The sequence below is a fragment of the Malus sylvestris genome, chromosome 9 (assembly GCF_916048215.2).
Source record: "Malus sylvestris chromosome 9, drMalSylv7.2, whole genome shotgun sequence".
Lineage (NCBI taxonomy): Eukaryota > Viridiplantae > Streptophyta > Magnoliopsida > Rosales > Rosaceae > Malus > Malus sylvestris.
In genome coordinates, this window is record NC_062268.1 from 24,185,359 (window position 1) to 24,199,937 (window position 14,579).

Genomic DNA, 14,579 nt, shown 5'->3' on the forward strand with positions numbered 1-14,579 from the left:
TATAGGAATCTTGAGTGTCCTTGTACACAAAGTAATCTTCATTGAATCGGGAGACTATTTAGGAGGAAATCTAGGATAAGATACCCAAGCTTCCTAGAATTTTGATTATGTTGCCTAATCTCCAAGATAACCTAATTTGGCTTTAATTAAGGTTCCTTGCTTGAAAGACAAGTAGTATCTTTAATAGACCAAAGTAGGGGTGGACGTTGGTTGGTTGGGTTGGTTTTGGGCCAAAACTAAACCAAACTGACCTAGTCAATTGGGTCAAAATTGTAAACCGAAATCAACCAAGCTGGGTTATTAAAACTGATAAGGTCGGTTAACTGACAATGACAAGTTGGTTTGGATCGGTTTTCTATTTGTGTGAAGACAAAAATACATAACAAATTCATTTCCCAAAAGTTATAGAATGTAACACCAATATGAATGATTGCTCAAAGGAAAACATAAATGATGCAGCTTGAGGAAAGCACACCAAAGAGCAGCTGCCACCATCTCCAAATGGTGCCTCGTGTTTTTCTCACACTCTGTGTTTGCTTCTATCTCTCAAAATGGGAGACACGACTGATCTCTTTTCCAAATGGGAGAGTTGAATGTGTTAGAATTTAGGATTATTTTGTTATTTGAATTTGAGCTTAGCCCATTAGTATTAGGGTTTTGTTTTCTTGCTTATTAGGGTTAGGTTAGTTCTCTACATATATGATGCTTTGTAGCTCGTAGAATAACAAGTCATTCACAATGTGGTCTTTTAGGGTTTTGTAGCCGTTTCGGCATTCTCAGTTAGTTTAATAATATTCTTATTATTCATTCTGCACTCTGATATTCAACTTGGTATCAGAGCAGGTTTGATCCTTTGGGATTTAATCTGCCCTTGATTCGTATCAGTTTGTTTGTCCGTCTTGTTCGTTGTTTAGATTGTCGTTGGTTTAGTTTGAAAAAAAAAATATGTTTGCTCGGAAGTCGCACCACTCCTAGACCCCTGCATACCTGAAACCCCAGCCAGCAACTGCCGCTTCAAACTTGGCGTGCCCAGTTTTTCTGCAACCTGCCGCTACTGTTGATTGAAGTCCAGAAACATACCCACATCGCCGCCACTGTCCACCACCACTCGTTGCCAGACCCGCCTGCTTAATCCGCACCCAAATTTGTAGCCATTGTTGCCCCACATTGCTGCAGTTTGACCCATTTGCATCTGGACCTGGTTCCTGCACTCGCACCGTTACACCTTATTCCTGCACTCGCACCGTTTTTTTATGAAAACCCAGATTTCTGCACTCTCGTGTTTTGCAGGTTCTTTATGGAGAAGACCACATAGAAAAGAGGGAGAGAATAAAGAAAAAAAATAACAAATAGAGAACAAAGAAAAAAGAAAAAAAAGGAAAAAAAGGGAAAAAGGAAATAAAAAAGAATGGAGCTTGCTTGCTTGCCTTGTCATGTCCACCTAACAGAGCTTGCCTTATCGTGTCCGCCTAACAGAGCTTGTCTTGTCGTGTCCGCCTAACAGAGCTTGCATCTGCATCTGCTTGTTGGCAAACTCATGATGTGTACCGCCACGAGTTTGACAGGGGGTGTTGGAATTTAGGATTATTTTGTTATTTGAATTTGGGCTTAGCCCATTAGTATTAAGGTTTTGTTTTCTTGCTTATTAGGGTTAGGTTAGTTCTCTATATATATGATGCCTTGTAACTCGTAGAATAACAAGTCATTCACAATGTAGTCTCTTAGGATTTTGTAGTCGTTTCGGCATTCTCAGTTAGTTTAATAATATTCTTATTATTTTGTTGGTCTTGTTCGTTCCACACTCTGATATTTAACTGAATGCTCTCCGAAGGTGTGGCGCTCATCTCTCTCCTGTGCATTTTTTTGGTCAAATCTCTCCTCTGCATTTAATAATCACAAAAGGCATCAAAATGCCATTCATAATTCATTCCTCTATGCTTTTTAGGCACATAAAGGTTGCCTTTCCTTTTTGTTGTTTGCTGTTTGAATGAAAGGAAAAGTGACTCTTAAATTAATCATGTTTTGTTTTCATGTGGTGAATACACGGTAACTCGTAAATAACTAATTATTTATATTATTACACATATTAATTAAGATTAAAAATTAACATAAATATATGTGGGTCAATTCGGTTAACTGCATCCTAAGAATTTTGAGAACCGCTTGCCAAACTGATTAAGGTTGGTGCGGTTCAGTTTAAACATTGAAAATTAAAAATAAAAAAAAATAAAAAATAAAAAAACCAAACCAAACCAAGCCGCCAGTGCAATTTGGAGGTTCAGTCAGTTTCTTTTTTTTACTGCCCAGCCCTAGACCAAAGCCAGCTTGCCGGACTACGCTCTATGGGGCTCGGGCATTCCGGTCCTTCTCGTCGTGCGTCATAGGCCTAGAAAATCATGGTCCCACAGATACAGTCTAAGCAATGAACATATGGTATGTATATATGGTGTGAGTTGTGACGTTTTTAGGCAATTTCTTTTTTTGGTGGAACTCTTAGACAGTTTAAAGAGTGAAAACTTAGAGGCTATAGAGATGATGCAAATTAGAGAGAACAAGTAAGGTTTTGAGATAAAACACACTTTCTTAGTATTAGTCCATTTCCACAACACTGTTAATTAACAAGGGGAAATAATCATGTCTTCTTTTATTGACCAAACAGAAGGAAAAAAAAAAAAAAAAAAACAAGGGAACAAAAATACAATATTTTGCATATGAAAGAAAACAAACTATAGCCATTTCCATAGAGCTCGGATGGCTAGCTAATCGCCAGGACAGCAGGTCATAGGAGCTTTAATTTGTTGAAACTGAAGGCAGAGCAAGCGTTGAAGAAAAAGAACTACCTTCAAATCCTAGTGCTCGGGTTGCTTGGGTTGCTTGGGTTGTTTGGGTTGGTATGGTTGCTTGGGGTATTGGTTTGGTTGCTTGGGTCGTTAGGGCTATTCATTCCCAAAGTGTTCTTCACTGCATCAGCTGCTCCTTGAGCCATGTTTCTAACTTGCTCACTTGTCTGCAGTCAAATACATATAGTACATATGCTGTAACGTATGTATATAGTACAAGAGAAAGACCAATGCTATTCACGTTCACATGTCGTTCTTCTACACTCATTCCATATGATTATTTAAAACTAAAAATAGAAGTATTGAATTTGGAGTGCTGAAGACCAATAGCGGATCGAGTGTAATACCAGTTGCCTAACAACAAGGGTGGAAAGCACTAGCTTTTATCTTACTAGTTAACAAAAATGAGTGATGAATTGATACTAATCAAATTGACTTATGTTAAGTGAAATTTGAGTAATTCTTTACTAGATATCTAATAAGAAATATATTATCTATAAAAAATTGAATAATGATGAAGGAGATCGCAGGAAGTGGTTGCATGCCTGTTGAAGGAGGTGGGTTGCTTGGTCCTTGATGTCTTGGCCAGTATGAGAAGCATCAGATGCCTTGTTCTGGGCAGACTGAGATGCATCTGATGCCTTGTTTTGGGCAGACTGAGATAAATTTGATGCCTGGTTTTGGGCAGACTGAGCTGCACCCGATGCCTGGTTTAGAAACTCATCCTTCTTAACCTGTACAAGGTGTGGATCAGAAATGAAACAGTTTATTAACTTGATAAGTGAAAGTTGATTACATTATAACCAAATCAAATTCAACATTATTAATTACAATAATTAACAGTTAATAATTTATAGTTGCTGCAAACGTGGGCATTGCTACATTTTGCTAGAGTGAATGTGCTTCGCCTTTACACTTGAGTTCAAATCTCCTCGCTGCGCTGAAAATAGAATATAAGAAATAAAACAGCCATATATACCTGAGCTTGCCCAGTCAACTCGCCAGCTTTGTGACTCAAATCCTGATTTTGGTGGCTTGCCATTTTTGTGCTTAGTTTTTTCTTCGATGAAAATGAATCAAATTTCAGATGAAGAATGTAGGATGCAAAAGCGGTTCCATTTGAAAACTATATATAGGTTTGTGGAAAGTCTCCTCTTCTTGGCACTTCCTTGTTCCTACCCCAATTTTTGCGTGTATTCACTAGCGTAGTTGTGGCATGTATTGATGTAGGAATGTTTCAAACAAGTTTGGCTTGTCTTAGTCAAGAAAGAGAGTCCCTTGGCATAGACTCCGGTTAAATTAAAGCTTTAAATACCTTAAGAAATCACTGGTTCTTTTGTCTTGCTGATCTATATCGGATCAGATAATAATTTTGGCTATCACAGGTGTACAAGTGTTTTAGTCATTAGATTAAATTTTTACAGCTATTAGATCTTTTATTTTCAATTTCACTCATTTTTTTTCTCTATACTACTCCCAGATTTAGTTTTTTTTTTTTTTTTTTTTTTTAACCTTTTCTAATCACATTTAGTTGATTGAGTACTATCTCGTTTATTTTCCACATGATAGCTATCACATTGGGTACATTACTTTCTTGTGAGCCGTGACACTGAAATGATAATTCATAGCTTAATGATAAACTTAATTGAACTAACTTTTTGGCTGATGCATACATGCTTAAACCATAAGTATCACTAATTAGTTTCCTCTCTAACATTTTGGCTGATACTAGCTTAATTAACTATGTATCTTTCACATGCGTACGTAACATATGAAACATCACATAAGCAAGCATTCTCCTAAGTTAAATGAAAATACCATTTTTTTTTAAAGAAAAACAAAAGAGAAGACCTTGAGAACCAAAACTACATACTGTAACCTAATACTGATGTGGGGGAGCAACTGGAGCTCATTGGAGTCAAATGTTATGTGATGCTCCATTGATGATCGTAGCATTAGTTTTACGGATTTTTGATTTTATAAATGGGACAATACTTGTGTCCAATCTTTGGGTGCATTTTCTACCAAAAAAAATCTATGGGTGCATGCATCAGCACACACTTGTGATTAACATATTTATACAGTATAGACATTCTAATAGAAAACGTTGATTTTTATTATAATCATCTAAAATTATCTTCATAAAAAATTAATGAAGTTAGACATTGTTAACTAGTACTCCATATATATCGAACAAACCGGCATCTTTCCATGAGGGTGTTAGTTGTTAAGTACGAAAGTTGTTAATATGTTTGATACATATAGCTAATTAAACCATCTATAATTTGATTAATTTTTTTTGTAAGAAAATTAACATTTTTTTTATCATGAAGTGATACACATGTTAATAGTAAGTGGCTGAACAAGTAAATGCACCTAGTTTCATTATATATGTGTATGATTAAACAATTGCCAATTTAACTAATTTTTTGTTGATATAATCTTTTGATGTTGATTAAGAAAATGTATATTATTACTTTTAACATATGCACATATAAAACTAGGGGGACAACTTGTGTTGGGTCAAGCTGAATCTGCCCATGCCCAACCAATTGACTGAGCCAACCAATTTCAAGCTCCAAAGCAATTTCAAGCTATCTACTATATATGTTCGGTAAATTTTCACCAAATAAAAGCTTTAGGAGGTGCGTCACAGGTCTCATCATCCTCTTCATTGTCTTCTTCGTCGACCAACCCTTCTGAGGTTGAAAATCAACGAGCTTGGTCGTCTATGTGATAGCTAATGCCGATAACGTTTGGCCACCAAGAATTATTTCTACCTCTCGATGAGCTGCAAGATCTAGAGTGACAGCGATAGGAAGGTACCGTCTACACCGATAGGCACAAATTCCTAAGTTACAGATGATTTCCTCATCGTTGTCTTGTTTGTGATAGAGCGAGTCTCCATGGTCATAAACTTTGTAGATTTCACCACCGGGTCCTACTGTGCGTGCCAAATGTTGACCCTAAACTACCGAACCTATGTAGCACGCAAACTAAGTAATTAAGAGCTAACTACATCATTCTTGTGGCTGATGCAGGCATGCCAACTTGCCACTGAGGTGAATCGGGCGAGTAAGATGAATATAATGGTGGTGTCGAATCATGATGCTGACTTCTGGATCGAGCAACTACGATTGAGGAAGGAACACTCACGGTCTAGGGTTTTTAGAACCTGAAAACAAAGTTGTTAATCTCATTGTGAAGTTCAGGATCTTCTGCACCAGGTTTGGCGGTTTCAACTATATTCGTCAAAATATAAGTGCGCTTAATCGATATCAGGCTGTAAAGGCAAAGATACTCAAAGGAAATGAAAGTCTTTATAGTGAAAGTTGTTTGGCCAGATGAATGTCGAACTCTGAAATGTACCTGGGAGTAACCAATCATAGAACACCTTATTTTGCTAGAAAGGTGATAAGGTGACCTCTTTCAGCTAAGGAATCAGAAATCTTTCACTAGTTGTGACTTGGATAGATAACCAACAAGGATAAGAGAGTGTTGTTGAACCAAACTGAAGGTCTCCTAGGCCAGATAGATTCTACAACTGTAGTGCAGTTTAACCAAACTGAAAGTGTCACTATTGTTAACACAATGATGTTTAACAAAATTGAATATCGTGTAGAGTGTTGATTTGTGTATTTAGTAGAATGTCATTTTCTCATTGTGAAGCCTTTTCTGTTTATAGGCAAGGCTTCATGGATAAACAGGTTTGTCGAGGCATTTACCTGAATATTTCAAATTATGTTAGCTGAAACTTAACCCTGTCTAGCCTCGGTCTCTCCATTTGATCCAGGATTTTGAACCTAGTCTCTTTCTGAACTTAATTCATTCTTATTTGATTAAGCATGAATTCTAATCGATCGAACAACTCTAATCTTATCAAAATGATCAATTGCCAACCGTTAACAGTTTTAATTTATCTAGGAATCAATTGAGCCTTGCTCAAAGGTGATCTCTTCACATTCCTTTAATCATAAGGACTTGGTTGGGCTAACATCGTCTTGAGCCGAAACACCCTTAACTAATAGAACCAATGTTGGGCCAGACATCGGGTCTTCCTATTCCAAGTTACTCACTCTTGGCCGATTTATATTTTGGGCCTAAACTTACTCACAACATTCTTTTACATCTTTCACAATTTCTAAGGTGCGGACAACACTTTGTGGACCAGGTGTGCAGACGGAATGTGGTCTGCTAGATGAAAATTGAACGACTGAAAATGATTCCATCAGAATGAGCTTAGGATGAAACAGGGTCATACATGATCCGTCACTTAATTAAAATGGTACCCAGCATGCATTCAAAATTTCTTGGGATTTAAATTGTACCCCCTGACATCAACATTTTCCCTCTTAAGTAACTCTTGTCCTCCTACAAAAACACTCATTCTCCTGCATTTGATTAAACATCGTTGTCATTGAAAGCATCCTACCTGTTTGAAAACTTGCTTCCTATTCCAAACCCGGTTATAGTTGGTTTGTGCTCGTGTTGTTCGGCCTCACATAAATTCCAAACAGTAGTGAAGCAAATCAAGGGACTTTGGTTGGAGGCTGTGCAGTGGATTACAAAGAAATGACGTGCTTTTTGTTTCATTCGAGCTGGGTTCAAACTGCTTCCCGCGATAACTGTGGTCATATTTTATTCTCCCTGTGAATTTCAAATTTGGTGAGTTTTGAAAATGGAACCCTATAATTTCATTTTGTTATTTCTATTAAGCATTATAAATTAAGTTAGGTGTAAGGTTAATTATGCATGTTCTTGGATGTAATTAGGTGGAATTTGTCGATATATGTCAATTTTTTTACAAATTAGGGTGCGTTGTGATCTTGTGAAGCTATGTTGACAGGTTGTGTAGATGCTAGGTGATAGGATTAAAAGCACACCACAAAGTAGCACAGAAATGTCCTATTGATTTTCCTTAAAAACACTAAGATTTCTCAATTGTAGCATATGAAAAAAGGGGCATTTTCCGCAGAAGATTGTTTTAACTAACTACTTAAAATGTCATAAAAACTGGGTTGCTGTCCTTACTGACCAGCCACCGAAAAATAATTATTAGACCAACTTACGCTCATCTAAAGTCTACAAAATTTTATATGCGGATACTAGACACAAAGCTACAGCCACACAAATTTTTGGGATTTTTGGAGTTGATTTTTTATTAAAATTAAATCCAACAAAAACAAGATAGAAACAAATTTTAAGTAGTTCACAAATTAAGAAAAACGAGTTAGGGGAATTTCTATCCACCACCAAATAATCATGCAAATATGTTATGTTTCATTCAAATTTCTTTTATTTCTGGATGAAGATGCTCAAGTTGGCTCAATGTTAGAACTCAACATGTTACTCTTTTTTATGTAGTATGTTAAGAGAAAGCCTCCTTAGCATGCAATCTAGAATGGCGTGTTCATAGATTTAACAAGTAGAAATCATTAAGAACGAAAAGAGTTTGAGTCATCACAAGACATCGTAAGTACTAGCGTTGTCTTACTTATCCTAGAAATTGGTTCCCATGTTAATCACAATTAACAAGAACTACTCTATAATATATGTAGGTCCTTATTCGATAAGGGCAGGTACACACATATTCATAGCGTTAGAATCCTAAATATGCTTACTAAGTATGCATCCGTAGAAAACACATAAAGAATTCATCAATGAGACAAGTAGTGAACCAATTTTCATCCATTCATAAAAGTAATTCAATGAAATGTCATAACAAACTCGCAATCATATTCGGAACTTCAAAACAGCCTCTAACTTCTAAAAATTAGTTACATATAATCCTTAAATTAAACCAAAAGTACAACATGGGTATGAGATGATAAAACCGAAAGAAATTGAGGGAGGCCTCCTTTTCTTTCCTTTCTTCCTCAATGCTGGTGTCTTGCCTTTTTTTTCTTCCTTTCCACTGCCACCTGCAGCCGTTTTTTTTTCTTTTTCCTAAAATTATTTCTGTAAAAACTGTCCTTTATTTCCTCCCCCAACGCTCCTTTAAACCAAATCTTGTTGCATCATTTCCATAACTCCCCCCCCCACTAATAGCAATTTAGTGATGACAATAAGTGAAAGGAAATGGTAAAACAATTGTAACTTTTTGGGCAGCCTTTATGTCAATTACTCCCACTTAATCCTCATCTTTAAATCCATTTCCTCTGATATTTGAATAGGTGTCAGCTGGCTTGTTCTTGACTACATCAGTTTTGGCTGCTAGATTTATTGGGTTTATTACTTTCATTGTAGTTACAAACTGCTCAGTCTCTTGTGAACCTTTCGGTGTTAAAACGGTCATAACTTTTTCTAGAAAAATGATATTAACAATCCATAAAATGCCCCAAAAAATAGACATTTGTAGCTTTCGAAACATATAAGGCTCATTCTCTAATTCATTTTGAACTGATCGCAACTTGCTTCCAAAGTTAGCTGATCTGAACGGGCAGTTTTGACGAATTTGTTACTTAAAATCCCACTTGTGCTATTTTTCTTTTCTTTGCTTGAAAAATCCTACAAAACACAAAAACAAAGTAAATAGCTCAAAAATATAAGGAACTAACTAAGAAAAGACAAGTGAATTCGATGTAAAATATTTATAAATATGAGCTTATCACTGGGGTGTTATCTGTTGTTTTGGTAAAGTTGTAGTTTTAAGTTGGGATTGAATTGTTTTAATCTGAATTATTGTTAATTTTATGGTGGTAGAGATTGATTTTTGTATCTTAATTATTGACAATTTTATGGTGGGAATTGAAATTGCTTAAGTAATGATGCTTTTTTAATAGCAGATGTAAAGCTATGAAGCTTTGTGATAGGTTGTCGTTAGGTTGTGTATCATTGATTGTTGATGTGTGTGTATTACTATGTGTACAAGATATGGTAGCCTATAGTGTTCAACTAGCAACGAGAGAAGAAGAAGAGTATAAAGGAAGGGTTAACAACCTATCCCAAGCCCTTCATGTGTTAGGATTGATTAGAGAGAAGTTTAATGTGGCATAGCTTGGTGCCTTTGGGGCAACCTACTTTGGCCACCTTTAGGGTGTGGATGCAAATGGTTTATGATTTGTCGCTCTGTAAAGTGGTAAATCAAGGGGTTAAAGACCTATAGGGGTTGACTTATTTAATACGTTATGAATTGACCCGGTTCACAAAGCATGACTTCTGTCTCATTACCGGGCTACGATGTGACAAACCCCATGACATAGAGGTAAAGCCACAAAGGATTAAGCTGTTGAGGGAGTATTTTCTTGGAAAATTAGGGTTGGCAGGTGAAAGTAGCAAGGCGAAGAAAGAAAAGGAGAAAAGTAAAGCGAATGTTGTCCCCAAGAAAGTTAGCAAAAAAATATTCGTGACATACGACGAGCTTGAAAGGGTGTTTAAGGAGTGCAAGAATAGTGGTGATGCCTTCAAGCTAGGGCTAGTATTCTTTGCTGAGGCAATATTGATAGGGGCGAAGAACAACGTTGCTGTGAATCTAGACTACCTCAACTTTGTGGAGGATATGGATAATGTCAATAGTTTTGTATGAGGTTCCATCTCCTTTAAACAACTTCATGAAAGCCTCTTGTTTGGTACTTCAAGGAGAAGTAGAGGTAGAGGTAGAGTTAAGAGGGGTGGCAAGGGAGATGAAGAGGAGGAAAAAGAAGAAGTTAGGGGAAGAAAGAGGGCGCAGCAGTCCAGATGGGGCTGCAAAGGATTTTCGTATGCTTTTGAGGTAATATGTGTTGTTTTCATTTGTAATATTGGCTTGATTAATGTTATCGAGTATTCATTTATTGACAAATACTTGCAGGTGTGGGCATATGAAAATGCCTGTGGAAGACAACGAAGAAGCAGCCGATCCACAAGCAGCTACATTTGTATATAACTAAGGTCGAAACGTATAACTGTAATGCAAAACTTTTGAATTTTATGACTGAAAATGCATGTTTGTGAATATTGTATGTGTGAGAAATGTATTTATGATGCGTGGCTTTAAATGGCAGGTTGTGGGTTAAGAGAAATTTTTTCGACTGAAGCAGAGAGGAAAAAAGTGTACTGGAAGTAGGGGACGATGTGGATGTGATTACTAAGAACTTGATTCCCGACACAAATGATGTCGGTGAGTTAAAAATGCAGTTGAAGGTGTCATTCATGTGGTTGGCCCATGAGAAGGAAATATCAGACAAGAATTTGGTGAAGAAAGTGAAAAAGCTGTCGAACGTGGTGGAGGAATTAAGGAAGGTAGTGAAGGAAAAACTAGTGGAGGAGAATACCAAGGAAGAAGATGAAGGAAAAAAAGATGTGGGAGAAGAAGTTGAAGATGAAAGAAAAGATGAAGAAGATGGAGAAGAGGAAAAGGATGAAGAGGACAAATAAGAGAAATGATATAAAAGAGAGGGAAAAGAAGAAGACCAGGTGGTCAAATTAAAGGTAATGTAGAAACTGTTGTGGAAAATAAAGCAAAAGAAAAAGAATATGACGGTGGTGAAAAAAAGGGTGATAAAAAAATTGGTTTAGAGGGTGGGGAGGAAAAACCAGTGGGTGAGGAAGGGAACCAGGAGGAGAAATTAAGGGATGAAGGCAAACGGAGGGAAGGCGAAAGATCGAAAGGGGACTATGTAATGGGAGCTGTGGAGGAAAAGGGTTGCAATGAGTTTGCAGGTATTGTTGACTGAGCCAGTCCCTTTGATATATGTGTGAAGATGGTTGGTTTAGTCAAAGAACTAGCAACGAAGGAGTGTGAAGATATCAAGGGTTCGTTTGATGATGATGAGGAGGTGATACACACACCCGATGACCTACATGCTGGAACCAAGAGGAAGGTCCCGTGCACAAGAGTAACGTCAAAGTCTGTGCAAACTAAAAGGGGCAGAAAAAGAAGATAAAAGTGGTTCGCCATACCTCTTTGATATTTGATGTCACAAAGTGCCAAAAAATCCATGCCGGTCAGCCCAAGGAGGATGGTGTGCAAAGAGAAGCGTTAATTAAAGCCATGGACGCATAATGTGTGGTTGAGGTGATGCAATGTTTATATCACTTCAATAAGTTGAAGGAGAAAGAAAAGAAGTAAGTAACTCATTAACGTTAAGATTTTATGTATGTTGGGTTTTTGGCTCAAAATTAGGATGATGCAATAAATTAGGTTTATGTTACCTATTTGGTTTTGGTGTCCTATTTGGGTTTGGTTTTGACTTCTTAGTTAGTTTCCTTGGTGGAGAGATTTTGTTAATTACCTATTTGATTAGGATTTGGATTTATTTCCTATTAGGATACATATTGTAACCTAAGTCCTATGCACTATAAATAGGACCTTAGGGTTAGTGTATTTAGTGTGGCTCATTCGTGTGGCAATTTGGTGAGAGTCAATTTGTGAGTTAGAGAGCAACTTGGGAGAATCTTCTCATTTAGTTTTGGGTTCTCTACTCGTTTGGTTTAGGGTTTGTTATTTGTGGGATTTGGGTTGTGAGAGTTTAAACACTCTTTTGTAGTCTCCGTTTGTTTAGTGAAATTCCTTGCCGTGCTTCGCCCATGGAGTAGGCTTTATGCCGAACCACGTAAATCTCGTGTTAGTTTGAGATTGTTTGTTTTAGCTTTCACCTACGACGTTGATATTGGTACTTTGTTAGAATTTGCTTCCGTTTGCGCATAAAAGTACAACAAGTGGTATAAGAGCCCAGGTTTCGGCTTGGGCTTTGCTTGGCAGTAACTATGAAGCCTTCTGTGTCATCGGTGAAAGTTGATATTTGACGGCAATGACTTTGGTATTTAGCAATTGAAGATGTGTGCTTTGTTAGTTCAATAAGGGCTTCTGAAAACGCTAAAGGGTGTGAAGGCTTTGCCGGAAACGTGGACTGATGAAGAAAAAGAAGACGTTATGGAACGGGCACTTGGAGCAATCTTGCTAACTTTATGGAATGAAGTCTTGCGTGAAGTTGGTAGCATCAAATCTACACTGGAGTTGTGGATAAAATTGGAGAGCTTGTATATGACCAAATCCCTTGCTAAACGGTTGTATTTGAAGAAAAGTTTGCATACTCTTCGTATGAATGAAGGTACGTCAATTCATAAGCATGTTGATGAATTCAATAAACTTATGATGAATTTGAAAAGTGTGGACAACCAAATTAGTGTGAGGATTATGCAATAACTTTGTTGTGTTCTTTATCTCCTTCGTATGAACACTTTGTCGATACCATGCTATTTGGTAGAGAAAGTCTTAGTTTGGAAGATGTTAAAGTTGCTTTGAATTCTAAAGAGCTAAAGAATAAAGTGTCTAACACACAAGATGGAGCTTTGGTAGTTCAAGGAAGGAATAAGGAAAATAGCAAACTTGGAAAGAACACTTGTAGCTATTGTTATAAGGAAGGTCATTGGAAAGTAGATTGCCCTAAACTCAAGGGCAAAAAGATGCCGTTTGATAAGTCTTTTGCTAGTGTTGATGCAAACATTGTAGAAGATCGTTGTTCTGAACTCCTCTAAATGTTATGTGAGGAGGTGGAGCTTGGTACTCAAGCTCTTTGGGTGGAGTGCAATTCGCACTTTTTGTTCATATGTTCAAGCTTTTGCTTGGATTTTGTTTTGTATTTGTTAGTTTTCATAATGGAATTTGTTGGAGAAGGCGTTGGAGGAAATTTCAAGTTTGAAGACTTTTAGATTTTTTGAGTCTAGGTGGAGATCAGTTTCGAAAGAATTTGGTGCAGGTTTGTGTTTGTATTTTGGTATCCCAAATTTGGAAGTTCGCTAATTTCTCGCCAAGGTGGAGATTGTTGGGTTTTTGGCTCAAAATTAGGATGATGCAATAAATTAGGTTTGTGTTACCTATTTGGTTTTGGTGTCCTATTTGGGTTTGGTTTTGACTTCTTAGTTTCTTTCCTTGGTGGAGAGATTTTGTTAATTACTTATTTGTTTAGGATTTTGATTTATTTCCTATTAGGATTCATATTGTAACCTTAGTCCTATGCACTATAAATAGGACCTTAGGGTTAGTGTATTTAGTGTGGCTCATTCGTGTGGTAATTTGGTGAGAGTCAATTTGTGAGTTAGAGAGAAATTTGGGAGAATCTTCTCATTTAGTTTTAGGTTCTCTACTCGTTTGGTTTAGGGTTTGTAATTTGTGGGATTTGGGTTGTCAGAGTTTAAACACTCTTTTGTAGTCTTTGTTTGTTTAGTGAAATTCCTTGCCGTGCTTTGCCCGTGGAGTAGGCTTTACGCCGAACCAAGTAAATCTCGTGTTAGCTTGAGATTGGTTGTTTTAGCTTTCACCTACGACGTTGATATTGGTACTTTGTTAGAATTTGCTTCCGTTTGCGCATAAAAGTACAACAATGTATGCTTCAGAAGAATTGATGAACTGAATACAATGAGGAGGCTAATGATAAGCTCATATTTATATATATTTTACATAAAATTCACTTGTCTTTTCTTAGTTAGTTCCTTATATTTTTGAGCTATGTACTATGTTTTTGTGTTTTGTGTGATTTATCAAGCAAAGAAAAGAAAAGTAGCACAAGTGAGTTATTAAGTAACAAATTCGTCAAAACTGCCTGTGAAGATTAGCTGACTTTGGAAGCATGTTACGAACAGCTCATAATGAATGAGGGAATGAGCCTTATATGCTTGGAAAGCTACAGATGTCTATTTTGCTGGAGCAATTTACGGATTGTTAATATCATTCTTCTAGAAGAAGTTATGGGCATTGTAACACTGAAAGATTCAGAAAAGGGCTAAGCAGATTTGGCTAATAAAGTGAGAAAGTAAAGG

General features: G+C 36.9%; 2 protein-coding genes across 2 annotated transcripts; one reads left to right on the top strand and one right to left on the bottom strand.

Annotated features, from left to right (window-relative positions):
* Positions 1 to 2,615: 2,615 nt before the first annotated feature.
* LOC126634360 (late embryogenesis abundant protein 7-like) lies at positions 2,616 to 3,954 on the bottom strand. The gene is made up of 3 exons (XM_050304868.1): positions 3,820 to 3,954; positions 3,386 to 3,574; positions 2,616 to 3,007 (listed from the first exon to the last, which is right to left on the bottom strand). The coding sequence occupies exons 1-3, from the start codon at positions 3,880 to 3,882 to the stop codon at positions 2,843 to 2,845; spliced, it is 417 nt and encodes a 138-aa protein (XP_050160825.1). The 5' UTR covers positions 3,883 to 3,954; the 3' UTR covers positions 2,616 to 2,842.
* A 6,508-nt stretch (positions 3,955 to 10,462) lies between these two features.
* Positions 10,463 to 11,195, top strand: LOC126633895 (uncharacterized). The gene is made up of 3 exons (XM_050304426.1): positions 10,463 to 10,551; positions 10,630 to 10,696; positions 10,956 to 11,195. Exons 1-3 carry the CDS (start codon positions 10,463 to 10,465, stop codon positions 11,193 to 11,195), a joined length of 396 nt encoding a protein of 131 aa, XP_050160383.1.
* The last annotated feature ends 3,384 nt before the right edge of the window (positions 11,196 to 14,579 follow it).

What these genes read in the sequence shown, in the direction of transcription:
- LOC126633895 (XM_050304426.1), top strand. Translation starts at nt 10,463, where the DNA reads ATGAAGAGGAGGAAAAAGAAGAAGTTAGGGGAAGAAAGAGGGCGCAGC. An exon ending in GATTTTCGTATGCTTTTGAG is followed by an intron (nt 10,552 to 10,629) that starts GTAATATGTGTT and finishes AAATACTTGCAG; the next exon opens with GTGTGGGCATATGAAAATGC. An exon ending in ATCCACAAGCAGCTACATTT is followed by an intron (nt 10,697 to 10,955) that starts GTATATAACTAA and finishes TTAAAAATGCAG; the next exon opens with TTGAAGGTGTCATTCATGTG.
- LOC126634360 (XM_050304868.1), bottom strand. Translation starts at nt 3,882, where the DNA reads ATGGCAAGCCACCAAAATCAGGATTTGAGTCACAAAGCTGGCGAGTTG. An exon ending in AGTTGACTGGGCAAGCTCAG is followed by an intron (nt 3,575 to 3,819) that starts GTATATATGGCT and finishes CACCTTGTACAG; the next exon opens with GTTAAGAAGGATGAGTTTCT. An exon ending in CAACCCACCTCCTTCAACAG is followed by an intron (nt 3,008 to 3,385) that starts GCATGCAACCAC and finishes ATTTGACTGCAG; the next exon opens with ACAAGTGAGCAAGTTAGAAA.